This window comes from Dendrobium catenatum, unplaced genomic scaffold (genome assembly GCF_001605985.2).
Source record: "Dendrobium catenatum unplaced genomic scaffold, ASM160598v2 fragScaff_scaffold_744, whole genome shotgun sequence".
Taxonomy (NCBI): Eukaryota; Viridiplantae; Streptophyta; class Magnoliopsida; order Asparagales; family Orchidaceae; genus Dendrobium; species Dendrobium catenatum.
In genome coordinates, this window is record NW_021319206.1 from 366,111 (window position 1) to 389,476 (window position 23,366).

The following is a 23,366-nucleotide window of genomic DNA, read 5'->3' on the forward strand; positions in this document are numbered from 1 at the left end:
TCTGTCATTATCAGGGTCTGGAGATCATATAAAAAATCCAGAAAAATCCAGAAAACTAATCCACAAAACTAACACAATAAAAAATCCGAACAAATCAAAACTACCCCAAACAGACTCAGATCACTTCATAGCTCTGTCGGCTTACAAATTCAAATTCCCAAAATCATTGCTCTGATACACTAAAAAGGCTTGTCACGGACCCAAACCCGACCGGGACGGATCCCGCTCGCATTGGGTCGTGAGCCTGAACATTCAGAACTGACTGAACTGTGATTCCAGATCTGGCTTTGATTTATTTTCGAACTTTCTTCCTAAATATATAGAACCAAAAAACAAACACACAAGAAGCTACTTATAAACATCAAATTGTAGTCGGAACAGGAGCTCGTATCTTTCTTTCCTCAAAAGAATTCATGTTCAAATACAGCATCGATGGCTTTCAGACAGAAGAAAGAAGCAGACAGAAAAACCATATGACTGTACAAAAATCAAAAGGACAAAAATACCTATACGGAATCAGACTCGAACTTTCTATTCCTGGACTCTTTCCCCTCCCAGAAACCTGGAATAACCACATTAGAGAAAATAAAGAGATGAGCCTACAACAGCTCAGCAAGGAAAACAAACCTCCAATCAAAATCCTCAGATCCACATCAAACACATCAGAAACAAGAAATTCGGAACAAGAATCGTATATCAAATCAGAACAGAATCAGAAATAACATCACATCAGAACTCGACAGGAACGTACAGAAATCAGAAATCAGAGTAATCATTACAGATCAGAATATATCAGAACAGACAGAATCGCTTACGGAAAATCAAGAATCAGATCATATCAGAACAGACAAGAATCGGAATCAGAATACAATTCAGAAATCAAAAACATAATCAAAAGTCAGAACATATTAAATCAGGAACAAATATTTCAGAAACAGATCTTCCTTCCAGATTTTAGAACTTCCCCCTTATATCTCCCTTGGTGCATTACACACCAGAACTGTCCCCTATATAGCTCCCTATTGTGCTCATAGGCACCAGAACTTCCCTTATAGCTCCCAATTGTGCTCATGCATCAGAAACAGAACACAATATACAGAATTTCAGAACTTCTACAGAACTTCTCAGAACTTCCCCTTATGGCTCCCTTGTGCTTACAGCACCTTCCCCTTCTGAGCTCCCAAAAGCATACAAAATATAAACATGTCATTTCAAGCAAATCCGGACAAATTCAGAAATCATACGAAAAATCCGACAGCGTAACGGTAGTATACAGAAAATTTACACAAAATTGACAGAATCAGAATTTTACCAAAATTACCACAGAACATTCACCAGCAATAATAATAAGACTTTTATTCTACTGCCACCAACATTTTTAGATATCGTCAAAAATTGCCAGTCCGAAAGAAAACCCACTGTGGAATAAAAAATACCCGGTCAAAATTCTCCAGAAAATAATCAAAATGTGCACACTCGGCACCTCAGAAACATATTAAAAGTTACGCGATAAAAACTGAACCAATCAGAAAATATGGACGAAATTCGCTAACAAAAATGAAATCCGGACAGAAAAGTCATTCAAACTTCACCGTTTTGAAAATTGAGAAAGGCGGAATGTGCCTTACCTTGCGTACGATACTTTCTCGAACAATCTCGTCGGACGAAAACGACCCGGCGTCGCCCGAAAATCAGCTTTTCCACAAATCTCCTCGACCTTCTCTCGCCTCAAACGATTTTAGATATTTATTTTGATTTTCTCTCTCTTCAAAATGAGCTGATTTCAGCTAAATATTACTCAGATCGGCCTGGCCGATCGCACGATCGTCCAGGACGATCTGACCAAATTCCACATCGTCCTGGAACGATTTTGCAGGATGATAATTAATTTCCAGGACGATTTGCTCTCTGATTTTTTCCATACACTGATCGTCCTAGGACGATCCCAGATCGGCCTGGACGATCCCTACAGGAAATTTTTCCTGTAACTTCTGGACAGAATCTGGAACAAAAATTGCACTGATCGTCCCGGGACGATCCAGATCGGCCCGGACGATCCTGAAGCATATTTGATGTTACACAGGGTTACCCAAATTCTTTTTTTAAATAATCTTAATTAAGCTTAAGGTATCCACCTCAATAGCCACATTTTGAATGCCTTTTTTATGACACAGCTCAAGACCAAAAGACAAACCCCTAAGCTCAGCATAAATGACCTTATAGTTAAAGGAGCAGAGTAAGCAATAATAACATCACCTTGGAAGTTACGAATAATACCACGGCATTTACAACCACCGACCCATCAGAATTAAGCTTAAAAAAGGGTGGTTTGGGTTTCAACCATTTCACGATTCTGTCAACAGCATTATGGGAAATAGAATTCATAGGAATACCCAAATGCAAAGCCAAAACTGCAGCATTTTTAAAATTTTTTTGAAAGATCATATTAGTGGCTTGAAGCTGCATAATCTTAAACTTAACATTAGCAATAATATTAAGAGCATCCATCTTAATATTAATATGCTTAACTTCATTCCTATCATTCCAAATATACCAAACAATAAGAATAGGAAAAAGATTATAAATATGACCTTTAGACTTATTAATCAACATTCTAAATATAGAAGAAATATCCTCATGATGCTCAGAATTCTCCACCTGAGCAATGTCAAAAGAAAAAATCCTAAAATTTCTTAGCAATGCCACCATTAACAAAAGTGTGCACCAGATTTTCGACATTAGAGCAACACTGACATTTAGAAGTAATACTAAAACCTCTTTTCATAAGAATAGTGTCAACCGGAATAAAACCTTTCACACAACACCAAACAAGAATAGAATAAGATAACGGAATAATGTTGTGTCAAATAGCAGAATAAATGACCTACTCACTATACTTAATACGAAAATTCTCCCAAGCTTTTTTATAACTGAGCAGACCCGAAGCAGAAGACTTAAATAAAATCTGGTCATTGTTCTGTAGTTGTAAAGGCAACTCAACAATCATGCTCACTAAATCCCTCGAAATGCAATCCCTGAGTTTAGGAACATTCCAAATCCCATTCTCCAAGAATTCATACACTTTAGTATTAATGAGAGTAACAGTATTCAAGAGATTGTCAATGGAACCACAACCTAACCAATTGTCCTGCCAGAAAGAGATATTCCCTTTCCCCAAACCCCATTGAATTAAGTGCTCTACTTCCCCCTTAATTTTACAAAGCCTTTTCCAAACCATAGAATCAGATCTTTTATAAGTACAAGAAGTAGCATGAGAACCTTTGCAATACTTAGCATTCATAAATTGAGCCAAAGACTCATATTAGATATAAAAGCAAACCATAATTTATAAGAGAAAGCTTTGACAGTGTCAATAAAACTTTTGCACCCTAAACCACCCTCATTTAAAGCCCCACAAACTTTGTTCCGCGAAGACCAATAAATGCAATTACTATTATTTTTTTATCCCCAAAAGAACTTGTTGACTAGTCTTTCCATTCTTAAACAAATAGAAACAGTAGGGTTCAAAGTATTAAAAATATAGACGGGAATCGAGTTTAACACACTTTTGATCAAAACTAATCTCCCACCAAAAGACAAAAAGTTAAATTTCCAATTAGCAATTTTTGTTTGAAAAGCCGTAATGATATCCTCAAAAATTTGATTCCGTTTTCTCCCTTTAAAAATAGGAGTGTCCAAATACTTAATAGAAAAAGAAACACAATTAAAACCACATGCGATTAATAGAATTAATCCTACCAAGACTAACCCTTTTGGATACCAAAAAACTGTTCTTGGTTTTATTAATATCCAAACCACTCATATTCTGAAATTTACTTAAAAATGAACTAAAATTTTAACATTTCTAATAGAGCCATTAGATATTAATATCATGAGTAGATCTCATGGCATAGTTGATAATTATAACACCTTGGAAGGATTTTCATTCACCCGGCCACCACTTCTCAAAATATATATCATTTGACATTTAGAAAGTTTGCATGTTCATATTTTTACAATCAATTGATTTTCGCATGTGGCACATAACACAATTTTGATATTCTTTACCTTCAAATTTTGAATTGAATTGAAGTAGAAATACCCCTTACTAAATAGTCTTTAGAAGGTTGTAAGTTTGCAAAATTTTATGCAAAATATTTGAATTGTTTCTTTTATGCATCGAAGTCTAAAGATTACATGCATATTTCTACTTACGCTAGTGGCAAGGAGATTTGGGAAAAATATTGCATTACTTATGAAGACACTAATGAAGTAAAATAATCAGGAATGAATTTACTTTTACATGATTATAAACTCTTTCGCATGAAACCTATTAAGTCAATTTAGATATGTATACCTGGTTTACTAAAATCATTACATCTTTGTATGCATTGGGTAGAAAATGAGAAATACTCTATGGCAACCCATGAGTCTGGGTGAATTGAGTTGTAAATAAAAGAGTGGTTATTTAAAATTTTTTATTATATTTTTTGTAGAAAGCATAGTGATGTGAATGAGAAAGATATTCAACAAAATAAATCACAAGAGATAGTGCAAAAGGAGAAAAGAACACATGAAGATTTTTATGCGGTTGATCCCCCTACTAGCCTATATCCATACCTAGTCCAACCCCATGCAAAGTAAAATAAAATAAATATAATGTAAAGCATTTTAGTTTATTTTTGAAGTAAATCACACGAGCCCAGTTTTAAATGAGAACCGTTTACACCACAAGCAAGCTTGCTTGACTGCCGCCACCCTTTGGCCACCATCTATCGCCTCCACCACCCATTGTCGGCGTCCACTGCAATAGGCCACCATAGTCACCCGCCACCGACCACCACCACTGGCGGCCATCGCCTCTGGTCACCACTACTGCAAGTTCTCGCTATCGCTGGTCACCTCAAATACAAGCAGCCACTGACCATCGTCGCCCCCTGTCGGCCACCAACACTCGTCGCTAACCACTATTGTAGTTCACTACCACCAGCAGCTGCCATCACCACTCGACGCTAGCCACCACCACTACCACCAATACCATTGCCGATCACCGCTACCGCCCCTCCCCAGTCATCACCATTTTTGAACTTAGTGCATTTATTACTTCAAATAAGCAAAAAAATTCATTAATGTGCTTTTACATTACATTCATCCAAACAACTCCAAAGTATTTTTTCATACTATATTCCTTTTCTAGCCAACCAATTAGCCCCTAAATACATAACAACATAATCTCATAATCTCATCATGAATAAATGATCTGAGCATGAACTAAAGTATATTAATGATAATAATCATATGATACAATAAAGTACAAATAAGCATCTCTCCACCTATAATGCTGATGATGGTGCATAGAAATAAGTTCAAATATGTCTCTCCATAATAACTTTTAAAGGTGGAAATAAGAAAGGGCTTGTGGAAGGGGATTCGGGTGCAACGACTAGCCCAAGGGCTAGCCATCCTTCGCATCCCTTGAAATAAGAAAAAATTATCTATGTCACAGCTTTGAGTGCCGACAATTTATCGTTGTGTCGTCACAGTGGCAAACTTACACCGATTAAATTGGCAACGAGGTCAACTTTTTAACATTTTTTTATTCTATTTAAAAAACAGATGTCATTTCACAAATTTCTACAAGATTATACAAGATAAAACCATCTCATACCATGTTATATATTCATATTCTCCCTTAAGTTCAGATTCATCATAAACAAAATATAGATCAGATTCATCATAAACACTTAATGACGAGAGAGAGAAAACGGAAAAGCAAGAGATAGTAAGAAATAGAAGCTCTTCACAAATCGAAGAAAGACCCCTGTAGTCCCCCCTTCTTGGCGCATTTGCTCCTGATCCTAAGTATCATGTAGGAGCCAAACCTGTAACCCAATATGAAACCCACCATCACTATCACATCCTTCCACCTGCTAACCTCCCCCAATCCCTCCTTTCTCAACACTGTATCTCCATCCAAGAGACAAACTCCAAATTTCTCCTCTAAACACTTTCCCTCCCCTGAAAACTCGTTTACCAGAAAAGCTTCAAATGGATACCTGAACAATGACAAGTAGTTCATGAAAACCCAACAACCCGGTATCCCCTCCTTCCTTATAAAATACCCGGAGAAGAGGAAGAAAGACCCCATCACGCCGGCGATGACAGAGTTTCCCACTATGAAGTTTGGTGCGAGGGAACTGAAACAGACCACCACAGAGTTTGCGGTGTAGAGGATGAGCCATATAAGCAGAAGGAAAAATGCGAAAGATGACGGATTCCGATCAAGACCTGCTAGCCAATAGACTGGCGAGGCGAAAAGCAATGCTAAGATAAAAAGGAATGGCAAGAAAACGAGGCCATTCGCTATTACGTAAGAAGAGACCCTGTAAGCTCCGCCCGATGTCTCCTTCATGAGAATGTCCCTCTCCTTTAAGAATATGGGCAGAGCTTCCGTCGTGCAGGAGAGAAGAAATGTGAGGATGAAAGCAAACAGCCCGACACGATCGCGCGCGCCGGCAATGTCAAACTTTAGATCAAAGAAGATGGAGCCGAGCACTAGGCCAGACAGAAGCATTTGAAAAGTTCGACAAGTGAAGAGCTCCTTTGTGCGGAATACGTTCTTCATGAAACGTAAAGTGAGTATCGATGTTTCGACAAACGGATTGTTCGCGTAGTCAAATTCAATGTTAAACAACTCGGTACTGTGGTTATCTGCGACCTTATGGATGTGGAAGAGCTGCTGCAGGGTAGAGTGATGATTTGCTTTTTCATTGCGTTGGAGATGGGAGAGAGAGTCTAGGGAATCGATGGCGAACTCAACGGGATTAGTGTGGGCCGGTAAGGGGTGGCCGGCGGCGGCGAGGCGGGATATGAGGTCGGCGATGGTGCCGTGGTGGAGGACACTGCCGTCAGAGAGGAGGAGGAGAGAGCCGAAGAGCTTCACGATGCGCCAGCAGGGCTGGTGAATACTGAGAATGATGGTTCGCCCTCCTGACTCCGCCATGGAGCGGAGCATGTCGACGATCTGCAATGCCGAGCTGGAGTCTAGCCCTGACGTAGGTTCGTCAAGGATCAGGACAGCCGGATCGTGCACAGCCTCGACGGCGATAGAAACGCGGCGACGCTCACCGCCGGATATGGAGCTAACGCGTAAGGAAGCGACATGGGCGAGACCGAGCTCGGCTAGGAGAGTTTCCACGCGGGTGTGGATGGCAGTGGTGGGGAGACCGAGGCGTAAGCGGGCGGTAAATGCGAGGGTCTCGCGAACGGTAAGAAGTGGAAAAAGGCAATCTTTTTGGGGAACGAAGGCTGAAATGCGGCGAAAGGAGCGCTTGGAAAGGGGGAGGTCGTCGACGAGGATGGTGGCAGGGGGTGGGGGAAGTGGGAGGCGGCCGGCGAGGAGCTCGAGAAGGGTGGATTTGCCAGCACCGCTTGGTCCGACGACAGCGAGGATCTCCCAGGGCTTGGCGCGGCAGGTAACGTTGTTGAGGACATGACGAACGACGGGCGGCTGCGGGGTGGGAATCTCGGAATCCACAGTTTCTTCGCTGCTCCATATTTTTTTGAACAAGTGCTGGCTTGGATTGCAATTGTGGATGGTGTAGGTGAGGGACTTGGCTTCTATCTCGCAGCCTTGTTTCCTCATTGAAGTGACGAAGCGAGGCACAGCATGCAGTGTAGAAAAATGTCAGGAAGAGGACCCCTACCGCTCTGATACCATGAAGACAGCCAAATAAAGACAAACATGACAGCCATGGTCACGGACCGAAACAGCACAGAAAAATGGAATTATTATTATGTCTTTTGGAAACAGATGCAGGAGTATTGATCAAGAAATGAATAGGCAATGAAGTGCCACGTTTGCAAGAAAGTAAAACTGCAATTTCTTGCTTACCAGCAGAGGGAAAAATGCTTCCTCTTCCTCTACCCTGCTAGCTTATTATTCGAGTTTTTGTGTTAAGTACTGCTAGTTTATTGATAAGGCAGTTTTGCCCTCGGATATGTACGCAGTTTTTTAAGACGAATCCATCGTGATAGGACAGCCTTTTCCCTTCTACGCACGCTGGTGGGGTCTGGGCTTCGAGAGGCCTGTGTTTTTGCTTTGATATTCAATTTGAAAATAATAAATAGAAAAATTGAGTGGTGTCTGTTTTACCATTTTTTTTGAGTGCTTTGATTTGTTATTTTTAAAATGAATACTTATCTTTTTTTCCTCAATTACCTGCAAATAGTCTGTCCACGAAGTTTCGGCGATGCCCTAGCCGACTTTCACCCCCACTGTTGTTTTTGTTGACCGCCACCTTCCGCCTGGCCTCCGGCCTTCGCCGGTAGGCTCTCATTCTTGTCCACCCATGGACTCTTTATCCCCCCAATCTTTTCCTCCACTCATTCCTCCCTCTACCTCCAACCCCACTGCACCTTCAACTCTAGATCGGTTGTGGTCTACTATTGCTGCTTCTCATGAACCTTTTACGGAATCCCTTCATGTCTCTCTCATTGAGACTCCTGAGGTTATTGTTCCCTTCAACAAGGATTACACAGCTGCAGCCGCTGCGGAATGGAAACTTTCGCTTGTGGGATACTCTGTCGGTAAGCGTCCCTAGTACGAAGCTTTGCTTTCCACTGCTAAGAGAATCTGGAAACCCAAAGGTACATTCCAGCTTATTACCCTAAGTGATGGATTCTTCCTTTTTAAATTTTCCAATTCTGAAGACTGAAATGGTTTGGAGTAAGAGTGCTTGGTTTTTTCATGGAAAGCCTTTTGTTTTTCATAAGTGGTCTAAAACCTTTCATCCGACTCGTGAAAATTTTTCTACCGTTCCGATTTGGGTTAGGATTTTAGACCTTCCCCTGGTTTGTTGGAATTCTGAAGGTATTTCCAAAATAGCATCAAAAATTGGTACTCCCCTCGCTGTTGATGCGTTAACGGCGGCGAAAACCAAGCTGACGTATGCTAGGGTTTGTATTCAAGTATCCACCACCTCTGACTTCCCCGCTACGATCCCCATCTCCATTTAAGATGTTGTCTTTAACCTTAATATCCACTATGAATGGAAGTCTAACCCTTGCACCACTTGTAAATTCATGGCTCATACCTCCTCACATTGCCCTTTAAATCCTCAACCCCCACAACAAGAAACTCAGCCTCCATGACGTCGTAGCACTTCGCGACATACCCGTAGAAAAAATACCTCTCAGGACCCCTCTTCTCAGACCCGTTTACTTGGAACCTCACAAAATCTAAGCAATTCTTCTACTGGCACTACTTCTGCGCCTATAGCCACTTCATCTTTGGCATTAATGCCATCACAAATCACCATCACAAGCTCCCAGAACATCAACCAGGGCACCAAGCAGCAAGTTGTAGTTCATGTTTCTGCGGTTGTCTCCTCATCCGGCATCATAGCTCCCAACCCTATTCCTTCTCTCAGCGTTCCTAATTTCCCTCTTAACACCACAATACCTAATCTCAACTCCCCAACTAATGAATTTATTGGCCACCTGGAGCCTGAGACATTCTCTTCCTTAAACACTACTCACGTACCAACTAGAAACCAATTTGATTCTCTTCAAAGTTGTGAAGAACATGTTTTTCACAACTCTGATAATGTGCCTAGCTCCCTCAAAGAGCCTCCTAACAGTACAACTGAAACTACACTTCATTCCAGTCCTAAAATGCCCGCAAACCCTCCACCCAAAACCACCAGGGGTAAGGGATCAAAAAAGCCTCCCACACCAACTTCCAAATCCAAATGATCAATCCTACTATAGCTGCTTGGAATATTAGAGGATTCTCTTCCTCTAATAAAGTGTTCAACTGCAAAAACTTGGTGCAATCTCTTCGACTGGACATGCTCTGTATTCTTGAAAATAGAATACATCATTCTTCTATGGCTGACACTTTCTTCCTTAATTGTCATCGGGTGTTTGATTATGAAGATAGTTGTAATAACTTCCATTGCTCCTCTCCAGGGAGAATCTGGTTAAAATGGTCTACTGATAGACTTGATTTTAAGTCCACATTTATATCCAACCAAATGATAGCTGGCAAGGTGCTTTATGGAAACAACACCCCTTTTTTGCTATCAGTTGTATATGCCTCCAATTATCAAGAGGAAAGAAAAGCTCTATGGGATGAGATTAGGAACATTTGTCCCACCATGGGGACTCCTTGGATTATTATGGGCGATTTTAACTACTGTCGTTATCCTTCTGATAAGTTCGGGGGGTAATATGCTACATCAAAATCAGCTGTTTGATTTTAACTCTCTCATTTTTTATGCCAATCTTTATGACTTGGCTTCGGTGGGGCTTACTTACATGTGGTACAATCAGCAAACTGTGATTCCCATCCATATTAAGCTCGACCGCATGCTTGTTAATGAGGAATGGATGTCTGTTTTTCCCAGATCACACTATATTATTAAACCACCTTCATGTTTGGATCACAATCCCATTGTTCTTTTGTCGGGTGACAAATTTGACTCTCATCGTCGTTTCCTTTTTAAGAACTATTGGTTAAAATCAGAATTTTTTTGGTATTTGCTTCTTTCTAATCTTTCTGTCAATTCTAGGGGTCAACCTTTTGCTGCTCTTTGCTTTCTGCTCAAACAACTAAAAACAGATATTAAAGACAAAGCTTGGGCTTGCTCTAATTCCGTGTCCTCTCACATGGACTCTCTTCTTAGGAAGCAAGAAGATTGTCTTAGCTTGTTTAATCAGGATTGCCATAATGAGAGCATTTCTTTGGCTCTTAAAAATATCAATGACCAATTAGCTGAAGCATCTTCTCAGTGGTATTCTTGGTTATTACAAAGGGCAAAAATCAAATGGTTATCTAAAGGCGAAGACGATCTTAAATTTCTTTATTCAAGGATTCACCTAAGGAGGAATTATAGGAGAACTGCAATCTCCCTTGCTATGTCCAATTCCAATTTCTCTTTCTCTGAAGCTGTCAGAGATACTATTTTGCATTTCCAAAGGCTATACAATCCTCCTAGGAGGCAGTCCTTTGACATTCTTCATTTTTCGGTTGGTAATGTCATCCCTCATGAGTATGTCTTATCTCTTACTATTCCTTTTTCAAATGCAGAAATTAAAAAGGCAATTTTCTCTGGAGCATCAAACTCCACTCCTAGCCCGGATGGTTTTAACTTTGAATTTTTCAAATCCTCTTGGATTGCCACTGGGCCTATGGTTTGCAAAGCTGTGAAGACTTTTTATCACAATGCCTACATCCCCAATGCTGCTAAGGCTACTGCAATTACACTCATACCCAAAACTAATCATGTTGAAGTGATCTCTGACTTCAGGCCTATTTCTTTGTGCAATACCACTTATAAAATCATAGCAAAAATTCTGGCAGCTAGGATGAAACCTATTATGCCCCTTATTATCTCTTGAAACCAGTCTGGTTTCATTCATAAACGGATATCCACTGACAATATTATACTAGCTAATGAGATTCTTTTCCACTATAGAAATTCATCTAAATTCAAGATGTTAGGCGCCAAGTTGGATAGTAAAAAAGCTTTTGATAGTGTGTCAAGGGAATTCCTTATTGCTAGGATGATTCAGAAAGGTTTTCCCCAACCCTTCATCAAATGGATTAATGCTTGTATCAATGATTTTTGTTTTCTGTTTGCATAGATGGTGCTCTTCATGGGTTTTTTTCCTCCTCTGCTGGTCTGAGGTAGGGGTGCCCTTTAAGCCCCTATCTCCTCTGTATCGTCATGGATGCTTTTTCTTATCTTTTGGATAATGATGCAATTTTTGAAGCCCCTATGGTGGAAGGATTCAGATTATCTCATCTGATGTATGCTGATGACCTCCTTATTTTTGGTAAAGCTGACATCCACAACTGTGAGAATCTGTGCTAGTTGATTGAAACTTTTTCTATGGCTACTGGTCTTGAGATAAATTATGGGAAGAGTTCTCTTTTACTGTCCAAAAATTGCCAAAACCCCAATGTCATCAACTCTATCCTAAAGATCCCCTGCACTTCTACTTCTATTGCATATCTTGGGATTCCCATCTCCCCTTACAATCCCAAGCTATATGATTTCTCTAAGTTAATGGAAACTATCACACACAAACTTTCTGGTTGGGAAGCAAAAGCCCTCCCTTTTGCTGGTCGATTGCAGTTTCTACGTTTCACTATTTGGAATACCATCGCCTATTGGATTCGGGGATCTATTATACCAAAAATCATCACTAAGCAAATAGACATCAATATAAATCAACAAATCAAATAAATGTTCATAGGCCAACTGCCCTTATTACAAATCAGGGTCTGCAGAAAATAAAGTGGCCGGGCACCACTTCCAAAAACTCGAATTTCTAAGCCTATGACATATGCCAACAACTTTGAGTGGGATATTGGTCTTCAAGTCTTCTGGGTATCTTCTCCTTGGACTCCTTAGATCACTCCTCCTTAGACTCCTTGGATCACTTCTCCTTGGACTCCTTGGATTCGTCGTGGCTTGAATATCCAAACGAAGAGATAATTTCCCCCAAAAAGGGAGGTATTGCCTTTTCTCTTTGGATATCTAAAGCCATCCAACTTGACCTTCCAAACGGAAGAAGACTCTCCCCTGTGAGGATGCCTTCTTCTTTTAAAATTTGAGTTGGATAAGAATATCCACACTCAAATTTATTCTCACAACTCTCACCAATATTACAAATTATTACATTAATTAAAAAGCAATAAATCTAAGAATCCTTGCAAGGTTATCCTAATAAAATCATCTCAAGCATTTTATATGAAGATAAAAATAACTCAACCCATTGAAGCTGTGCCAAGCCATGCTCTTAATTATGAGGGCTAAGAAGCTCCACCTGTAGCATTTATAATTATTTTATTTAACCCTCATTTTATTAGGAGGGCTGAGCAAGCACCTGCTTAAAACATTATCAGAAATCATGACAATGCCCCCCTTTTATTAGCATAGCATGCTGGCCACATGCACGAAAGAACAATATATTTATGACGTTCCTAACCTAGGGGTAGATCTAGCGCTCATCACATCATCCACAGTGTAGTAAAAGTAAGCAAACACAACAATTCAGTTTCACACAACATGTAGTAAAAATCACGGAAAGCTCCGGCACACAGCAGAAAAAGAAACACCGGCCTAGCCTGAAACTAGAAGTGGTACCCTAGCAAACAATTCTATGTGTGTGTAAGGCTTGTGTGGCTTGGATATGTCCTAAGCTGGGTAGTTGGTTAAAATTGTCTAGAGTTGTAGTTTGTTGAAGGTTAGAAAAGGAAACTTTAATTAAAGTTCAAATATTAGTGGATTATGATTCATTTTAATTAATTTAGTTTGTTGATCAAATTTATAAGCTTAGGATAATGATATTTGGAGTTCGAGTTGAATTAGCCACTTTTGGAAAGTCCCGGCTCCTCCTAGGTACTAGGTTGAGGGGGTCCAAAAAGTCACTATGAAAATAGGCTGGGTATAGGGTTCCTAATACCTTAGGTGAATACTAGGGCTTAGAATGAGCAGTTATCCAAGTCGTATACTTAATTTGGAGTTTTCTATCCAAAGTTATAAATTTTCTAAGTTTCGGGCCCTAAATGAACTATGGTTGACCAAAAATTTGGCTTTCTAATCTAGGCCAGTTTTTGGAAACATAATATTTTTAATAAATATTAAAACTTAATAGGAGTCTAATGCAAGTGAGTTTACCATATTTAGAATTTTCTACAATTAGTTATGAATTTTCTAAGCTCAGGGTAATTATGGAATTATCTAAATCCTCTAGTAAAGGGCTGATTTTATGGTTTTAGCCCAAATCAGCTCCAAGCTGATTGGAATCACCCCCAAAAGTCAGTAATGACATAAGGAAGTGATCCCAAGTGTTTGGAGAAAATTTAGGATTTTTAATAATTTTAATGATTTATTAGGGGCAAAAATGTAATTTTCACCTAAGGTCAAATTAAGGGTCAACCTAGAGTCAAACTAAGGATCCCTATTTATCTCAGGTTGGAGGTAAAATTATGAACAAAGCAAGATATTATGGGTAATTTTCTGACCTAAAATGAATTTAGTATAATTTTTAGAAGGATACCGGGCCTTATTTAGCATGTTAATTAGGGTTGGTTAATTAAGGGATCTAATAAGCCCTAAAAATTCATAGAAAATTTTGGGATATTTCATATGTTACTAAGTTTATGTTTTGAAGTTTTCATGTCAATCGGGGATCTATCCTAGCTCCTAAAAAATTTTTAAGTTCGCTAGACTAGTCCTTAATTTTTGTCCTTAGGGTGTCGCTACGTTATCAAGGTTTAAATAGAGTTTTGCACTAACGCTCAAGGTAATACATGCATGGTAACACATAAAAATAGTAAACACACCATGTCCTTAGATCTAGGAGATCCTAAACTAAGTGCTCGTGGTGGTGCAACCTACACATGCGATCTACAACAAATGAAAAGTAAGTACGAATAATGAAGGGATTAGTGAATGATTGGAACTCAACCATCCACTAATCCACTTCTCCATGATTTGCTCTTCACATATGGAAGCTAAGTTTAAAATTTCATGTAGTGAGCCTCCCAAAATTAGGAGATTTAATATATATAGATAATTTTACAAATACTTAAAATAATTATAAATATATAATCTTTAGAAAATAATCTAATTAAAAATAGGTTAATTCATAATAATTAAATATAGGGGAGACCCACTGAATACCCAATCGAAGTTTTAAATAATTTTGAAAATAATTTGTAATTTGAAAATAATTATTATAATAATTATATAGATAATATTTAAACACCAAAATAATAAAATCCCAACAGACATCTGCTAGGACAGTCAAAATGAGGTAATAATAATAATAATAATAATAATAATAATAATAATAATAATAATAATAGTAATAATAATAATAAAATAAATAGTAAGTTAATAATTTAATACAATAGTAATTATGATAAACAATTATAATTAAATAATAATATAATGATAATTATATTAAAATAATAATTTAAATAATAGTAAAAATAGGTATTTTTACTGTTTCTTAAATAACTCAAAATATACTTATTATTTTTATATAAAAATAATTTTAAAATAAAGAGGCCAAGAATACAAACAAAACGAGATATTGCACGTATTTTTTTGCCCTATATTTATTTTATTATGATTTTATGAAGAAAACATGTTTAAAATCCATTTAAAATCAATTTTAAATCCAGAATATCCAGCATGCGACACTTGGCACGACGGGATTGAACCCGTGGTCCACAGCCAATCATTGTTGATTGCCGCAATCATGCGACAATCATCGCGTGGTTCACTCATCCACGTCGGCAAGGAGAGGAGCCGTCCGATCGGCTCTTGATCCGGATGGACGGTCCAGATCTCGGCGGACCGAGATCCGATCCTCCAAACAGCTCATGTGGTCGGACTAACCCGCCGTGCTGCTCGATTTGAACTGTTGATCCACATATCAACGGTCCAGTACGCACCTAGCACGGGCGGACGGACACCGGAACCCCAAGGGGGTTTTTTGCCTCGTTCTCGCTCGATACTCAACAAAACTTCGCAAAATTTTAAACACAAGTCCCATACATGAACAGAAATCATGGGGAAAATTTGTTTGATGAATAATCAACTTTTCAAAAAGCTATTTAGATCTAAGTGTTCTATCTAGGGTTTGAGATTTTACCTAATCCACACAGTGGATTCAGGAGATCTTGAGCTTGTTGAGCTCGTAGAAGATCCTCGAACAAATCTTCTCTTGAACTCAAACTCCGTAAAGGCCTCGATTGAACGGAAGAAGCTCTGGACGACCCTTGGCCTCGGTTCGCCGGAGATCACGCCGGCGGTGGCTCGGGACGGTGGGATTCGACTTGGGAAAGGTGGGGAAGAGTCGTGGGAGCACTCTCACAAAATCTCAGGGCCTGAGGAGCTCTAGAGATCGAGCAAGAGTAAAAGTCCAAAAATAGACTTGATTTTTAATATTTAAAGCTCCTAGACCTAAGGTGGACGGCCAAGATCGAATCCTAATTCAATTAGGAGGGAAACTAGGCTTAAGAGGCCGTGGTTTGGATTTCAAATCCAAAGGGAATTCATTTTTGCATTAAATGGGCCTTAAATGAGAATTAAAATGAGTTTTAAAGGGTCGATTTGACCCATTATGACTTAGTTTGACCAAGTCACATGTTGACTTGGTCAACTCAGTCAAATAGGTCCAATGGGTATGAGGTTTGAGCCATAGAAGAGTTGAAATTGATTTGGAATTCAATTAGGCTCTCCTAGGTCAATTTGGGTCAACCCGGGTTGACCTGGTCAACTAGGTTGACCCAGGATCTTGGTCTAGGCTTAACAAACTTGACTTGACTCCCTGGACTCATCGGGGTGGGCCCTGGGGTCTAGCCTAGTCAGACTTGACCAGGTCAACTCTTTGACCTGATATGGGAGAAAAAGTGGGTCAACAATGACGAAAAAGGAAAGAAAATTCATCATAAAATTCTACGTTATTTTCCCATTATATCTCAATTACAACGGTTATATATGTCAAGAAAAACTACTCATGAAATGAGTGGCATAAGAAAAATCAGTTTGGGGATGAAAATATCTTTAGGCATCCAGTTGATTCTAAAGTTTGTAAGGATTTTGATATTAGCTTTCCTTGTTTTGCAAAAGATTCTCGTAATGTACGCCTTGGATTAGTTTCAGATGGATTCAATCCTTTTGGTAATATTAGCACTTTGTATAGCATGTGGCCCATCATTCTTATTCCATATAATTTACCTCCTTAGAATTGTATGTCATCTGAGTTCATGTTTATGACACTATTAATTTCTAGTCCAGTTGTTCCTGGGAAAGAAATATACGTGCATTTAAAGCCCCTTATAGAAGAATTAAATAACGTATGGGTAAATGGTGTCAAAACTTATGTTTCTATAAGTATGAATACCTTTCAAATGCATGCTTCCCTTTTATGGACTATAAATGATTTTCCAGCATATGGTATATTATCAAGTCATAAAATACATGGTTATAAAGCTTTCCCAATATGTGATAGTGACACTTAATTCACAATATTTGTGAAACAATTTTATTACATGGGTCACAAGAGCTTCTTGCCTAAAGAGCACAAATGGAGAAAAAGTTGGAAGTTTAATGGCAAGCATTAAGTTGGGGTGAGACCTCAAGTTTTATGAGGAGATGAAATTTTATCATAAATGGAATCATTAAAGGATTTGAAGTTTAGAAAGTATCCTAGCTGCAGAAAAAGAAAATGTAACCTTCATGAATCAACTTGGACAAAAAAAAGTTTATTCTTTGAGTTGTCTTATTGGAGAAGTCTTGCATTACGTCATAACCTTAATGTAATGCACATTGAAAAGAATATTTGTGATAACATTCTCGAGACCTTATTAAATATAGAAGGAAAGACAAAAGATACAAAGAAAGCTCATTTGGATCTACAAGATATGGGCATAAGACATGAGCTACATTTGCAAAAACAAGGTGAGAAGTATCTTAAACCTCCAGCCTCTTACACACAATCTCCAAAAGAGATAGAAGGGTTTCTCAACTTTGTTAGATCAGTAAAGTTTCCAGATGATTATGCAACAAATATATCTAGATCAGTACATATTCAAAATGGTAAACTTGCGGGATTAAAAAAGCCATGATTGCCATGTTCGATTATAATGAATCCTTCCTTTAGGATTGCGTGGATATTTAAATAAGGATGTGCATAATGCTTTAAGTGATTTGTCAAGATTTTTAGGATACTAGGTGCTAAGACGTTGAGATTGAATGTCTTGGAGAAATTAGAATATATGATCATCAATACAATTTGTCAGTTTGAAATGATATTTCCACCTGCTTTCTTTGACATAATGGTTCACTTTGCTATTCATTTGTCGCGTGAGGCTATGCTTGCTGGACCTATTCAGTATAGGTGGATGTATCCAATTGAAAGGTTACTTCTTGTGCTAATAACTTTTACTTTTTATATATTTTTTATTAATTATTTGCACAAATTTTGATTAAATTTTTTTTATATGCTAGAAATCTAAGTGTTCATAAAGGGAATGTTAGGAACAAAGCTTGCCCAGAAGGATCAATTGCATAAACTTATGTTGTTAATGGGGCATTAAAATTTTGTTCTAGATACCTTCGTGGAATGAAGATTAAAAATAATCAAGATGAATAATATAATGAAGATGTTCATTAGCATGAAAATCAACTTTCACTTTTCTTTAGAAGGATTCATCATTTTGTCCAACCACTTTTCACTATATTATCTTGGAGTAAGTATAATTTAGTTCGATGGTATGTTCTTAACAATTGTTAAGGGCTAAAGTCATACCTTTAGTACATAATTAACTAAAATACTGATGATATTAAATTTATTTATAAATAATATTATCTGCAATTTAATTTTATAAAAATTGTGTGTTAGTGAATATGAGAATGAGCTTAGAAAAGAATATTCATTTATTCAAGATGTGGCAACAAAGCAAAAAGAACATTTTCTATTATGGTTTGAACAAAGAGTGAGATACTCAATTTCTAAATTTTGTTTACTATTTATATTTATAATTTTTTCTAATGTTCAAAATTTCACAAAACTTTATTCTTTTCTTGCTTAGATGAAGAACTTGAATCTTCATGGATCACTTGAAGGTAATTAAGAAGATCTTTATTCTTTAGCAATAGGTCTAAATATTATGTTAATGTATATTCAGTGTGCATTGTTAATGAAATTAAGCTTCTAATTAACAAACGTGATATTTGAAGGGTAACCCAGAATAGTGGTGTATCAGTTCAGGGTTCTCATAAAGATGAAAGTATTGATTTCTATAGAATTTTAACTAATGTTATTGATTTGAGCTATATTGATGGAAATCATGTAGTATTGTTCAAGTGCAAATGGTTTGATCTTAAGCATAAAAAGACCATTATAATTGATGATGATTTCACATCTATAAATATAAGTAAAACTTGGTCTGATAATGAACCGTGCGTATTAGCAGGTCAAGTTACTCAAGTATTTTACATTCAAGATACAAAGTTAAGAGGTGATTGACATGTTGTACATAAAGTGCAACATATGCATTTATTTGATCCCACCCTCATAAATTACTTGAATGAATATCAACTTAACACTAATCAACTAACTGAAAATATAGTGTATTAACAAGATGAGCAAAATGATATGAACTTCCAAGATGATTTTGGTGAGATGGGTCCCTTACATAGAGAAGATGTAGAGTAAAAAATTCTAGATTTTGTACAAAATGTGCATATGCAATCAACTCATATTGCTGATTTTATATGTTATGAAGATGAAGAAGATGAATATGATGCAACATTAGCTGAATATTGTAGTGAAGATGATGTTAATGTACATATCAACATTGATAGTGATAAAGACTAGGTTGTTCTTTATAACTTATTTGTTTCATATATTATAACAACATGATATCATTGCTTTTCAATAATATTTTTGTTGTTGTTTCATTTTGCAGTTCATTAAGCCATGGCTCCTGGAAAATGGATAAGCTCCCGAATAATTGCAAACTACTCACATTTGACTAGATGTTATCATTTTGTAAATATTATGATTTAATGATTAATAATTTCTGAGATCTATTTTATATGGATGTATTTGTAAAAGTATATGAATGAATAAATTTTTTTATTTTCTCCTAGCAAATCCTTGATAATTATATTAATAAATGAGTATATTGTTTGGATTCTATGCTTTTTATTATTGTTACCTCAAGCAAATGAAATTTGTGTTATTTTTTCTATTATGAAATTTATTTATAAAGGAGTGATGGATTGATCTTAATTGCTATATCCAAGGAATAATAATTGGATAATAATTTCTTTTACTAAATATCACCAAATTTTATATCCATAAATATATATCAATACTACATGAAATTAAAGGGGGAATGTGATTTATTTTGTTGATTATTTTGCAACCAAATTTTATTTTGGTTGCTATAGGAAAAATTTAGTAATAAAATGAATTATTAAAATTAATAAATAGCATCCAAATAAATATTCATTAGCGTCCGAAAATAAAGTTGCTAATATGTCCAATTTTACTAATTAGATGTCACTAATTTTGCAACCAAAAATAAATGGCCGCTAAAAGCCTCAGCGACAAGGCTACTGCGACAAATCAACGACCCAAATATTTTTGGCCGCTATTTATTTTTGCGACCAATTTTGATGGTCGCTAATTCCCTATTTTCTTGTAGCTAGAAGGCTCGAAGGAAATTTTCCTTTTCAAGATATAGCTCAAAATTTGCATGTATTTTATTTTCTCTTTAGATTTTTTTATGTAATGTTTTATAGAAAATGTAAAGTTTTATTATTTATGTTATTAAGATATTTTATTTGTAGCCATTTTTGTTTGAGTATGTACTGAGCAAAATTTAAGTTGCGCATTTTATTTTAATTTTTTTAGATTTAGTGGTTAAACTATTATTCAAGGTATAGTAGTTAGTTTTGTTAAGAAACTATCAACTTTGCTCAAATGAACATTGTTATTCAAATTTTTTTTACCTGAAAAGAGAGTTAAATTATTTGTTCCAAATAATGTTAATATATTTTTTTTTTCTGAGAAGAGACTTAACATTGTTCAGATGACGTTAAATTATTTGTTCTGTTTAAAAAAAAATTAAAAGTTTAATGATTTAAATTTTATGTAACTTGAAAAAAAAATCATACAAAATTTCTTTTTAAACAAATTTTATATGTATAGATTGCATAGTTTGATTCATTGTTCTTATAAATTAATAGGAATCTATATATTAATAGATTTTTTTATTAGTAATAAAACTATTTATCTAAATAAAATGCTAAGGTTCTTCTTTTAAAAACCTATTGAGGCGCCTATGTGAATAAGCTCTTCTTAAATATGTTAAGCTTCAAAATCTAAATTTGTTTAATATATCAAATATTATATTAACCTTACTAATCCGTTCTAGTTGTTAAGTTTTATTCAGATTAATTTTCCCTTTATTTTTTTCTCCGAAATGATTATAATATATAGTTGTTTATGTTTTCTGGAGATGAATTTCTCCTTTATAAGTTTTCTGGAGATTAATTTCTCCTTTATTTAAAATTTTTTAATCTCACCTGTAAACAAAGTTTCCATTATACTTATGTTTAATATTAATAAAATTAAAAATTATAAAATAATATATAATTACAACATTGATTTAATATATATATTAATTATATATATATATATATAATTATATATATATATATATATTATGTAATAATATTTGAAAATAAATAAAATATTTATTTTTTTATTAAAAATAATAATTTATTTTAAAAAAAATAAAAGTTAATATTACATTTAAAATGTAATTATTATTTCATATTTATTTAATAAAATATTACATTATAAGTTATTAATGTACCATAATATTACATTATAAATTATGTAAACATCTTTAATAAATATTACATTTTTAACTAATTAATTATACTTAAAATTTAATAAAATATTAATGTCACATTTAAATAATATTACATTATAAATAAATTTATTGATAAATTATTAATTTAAATAAAATATGATAATTAAATGTAATTTACATGTTCCAAAAATTCAATTTTATGAAATTAGATGTTTAGTTTTATAAAATATTTTATTATATTAAATTTAAAATGTAAATTTAGTATATTAATTCAAAATAGTTTGTTATTATTTAATTTACTATTATAAAATATATTATTTAATTTAGTGTTATAAAAATTGATTTTTGGTTCAGGCATATTCTAAACATTATAATAAATTTAGTGTTGTAAAATATTACATACATAAATAGTTAAAACTTTAAGTTAAATTTAATAGTATTTATATTAATATTTTCGTAACATAATATTTAAGTTGTTAAAGTATGTTCTCTGAGATTGGAAATTAAAATATTTCTATAGTGTTTTGCTCATCTTAATAACTATTAAAATCTAGAACAATTTACTAAGAAAGAAAACCAATTGAACTCTTTGATGTCTTGTATAGGGCCATCCACATCCAACATCAATCTCCAAAATGTCACACTACATTATGTATTATGATAGTTATCTAAACATTATGAAGGAATTCATCCCTTCATACATCGGTGGAAGAAATCGTCTAATTGAAATAAATGAGAATGTTACACTTAAAGAGTTACATGCTATAATTCTCCAAGCATTGCACCGTGATAATGAAATATGTCCGGTTGACCTTGATTGTTGTCTTCCGAATAATGGAGGTTATGTATCAATTCAAATGACAGACAATGAGGTTTGTGAGTTCATACTTTAAAAAACTTGAAGGCGTATTTTAATTATTTATGTTCAAATTGAGCAAGTCTGTAGAAGCGTCGTAAGTTTTAGTTCTCATAATTATGACTTATCAAGACTCGATAATCTCTTACCAAGTAGAAAGGTTCGTACGCACCAAACATATAGTGGATGAAACTTATATTCCATCTAGATTAGTATGTTCTAATTTAAGCTTAACCATTACAAGTATTGTGTGTTGCAGGCCCACTATAGTACCGACTGTTACAAGTGAAACTCGATGCTTTTGTGTCAGCGAATGTTCACCACACTATGAACCAATAAGTGTAGGCTCCTTAAGTATGAGTGAGCGTCCAACATTGTTAGAAGTACATGCAAAAGGTTATACAAGTGTTAGTGACTGGACGGCCTCAAGTGCACTGAGATTTCACCTACACCAACAAAGTTAGCAGTTGATCATGGACATGATGGTGAAGGCATGCTAGTTGTTGAAGGATATGAGACGATGGACAACAGAACTAGTGAGAGATCAAGTGAAACCCTCGCAGGGGTTGAAAGAAATAAAATTGCAAAAGAATATGATGTATCATTGCCTGAACATGAGTTAGTCCGTGAGTATGCATGCATTTCATCACCAGATCGTCTTAGGTGCTATGGAGGCAAATAACGATTATGTCGAACTTCTATGATCAGCACAGGCCTGAGATTGTGCAGATAAAATTGATCCCCCAACAACTAATTTTGTTAGGGAATTGGACGGTATTATTCCTGAACAATTATATAAAGAAATGACGTTCATCAATAAGGATGCCCTTCATTGTACATTTAATGGATGGTCAATCATAATAATATCAAAAATACATCCAATAAGATAAGGCTTACTATTAGATGTGCACAACATAATAATCCATCAAATTTAGCCTTAAGAATGTTAATTGGAGCTAGATATCCCAGCTATTTCATAAATATCTGTTGTAGAAATCTCCAACTACCTCACTAAAATAGACTACATTTCTGTAAAAGGGAATCTTCATAACTTCAACATGTGTGTGCCAAAATATGCCGTCTTCACCA

At 35.7% G+C, this 23,366-nt stretch overlaps 1 protein-coding gene and 1 long non-coding RNA gene across 2 annotated transcripts; one reads left to right on the forward strand and one right to left on the reverse strand.

Annotated features, from left to right (window-relative positions):
• Window positions 1-5,665: 5,665 nt before the first annotated feature.
• Window positions 5,666-7,974, reverse strand: LOC110093959 (ABC transporter G family member 5). Its single transcript, XM_020819030.2, has 2 exons — window positions 7,895-7,974; window positions 5,666-7,710 (listed from the first exon to the last, which is right to left on the reverse strand). Exon 2 carries the CDS (start codon window positions 7,643-7,645, stop codon window positions 5,801-5,803), a length of 1,845 nt encoding a protein of 614 aa, XP_020674689.1. The 5' UTR covers window positions 7,646-7,710; window positions 7,895-7,974; the 3' UTR covers window positions 5,666-5,800.
• Window positions 7,975-8,235: 261 nt separating this feature from the next.
• On the forward strand, window positions 8,236-19,674 carry LOC114580050. Its single transcript, XR_003701349.1, has 2 exons — window positions 8,236-8,649; window positions 19,502-19,674. It is a non-coding gene; the product is annotated as an uncharacterized LOC114580050 (long non-coding RNA).
• The last annotated feature ends 3,692 nt before the right edge of the window (window positions 19,675-23,366 follow it).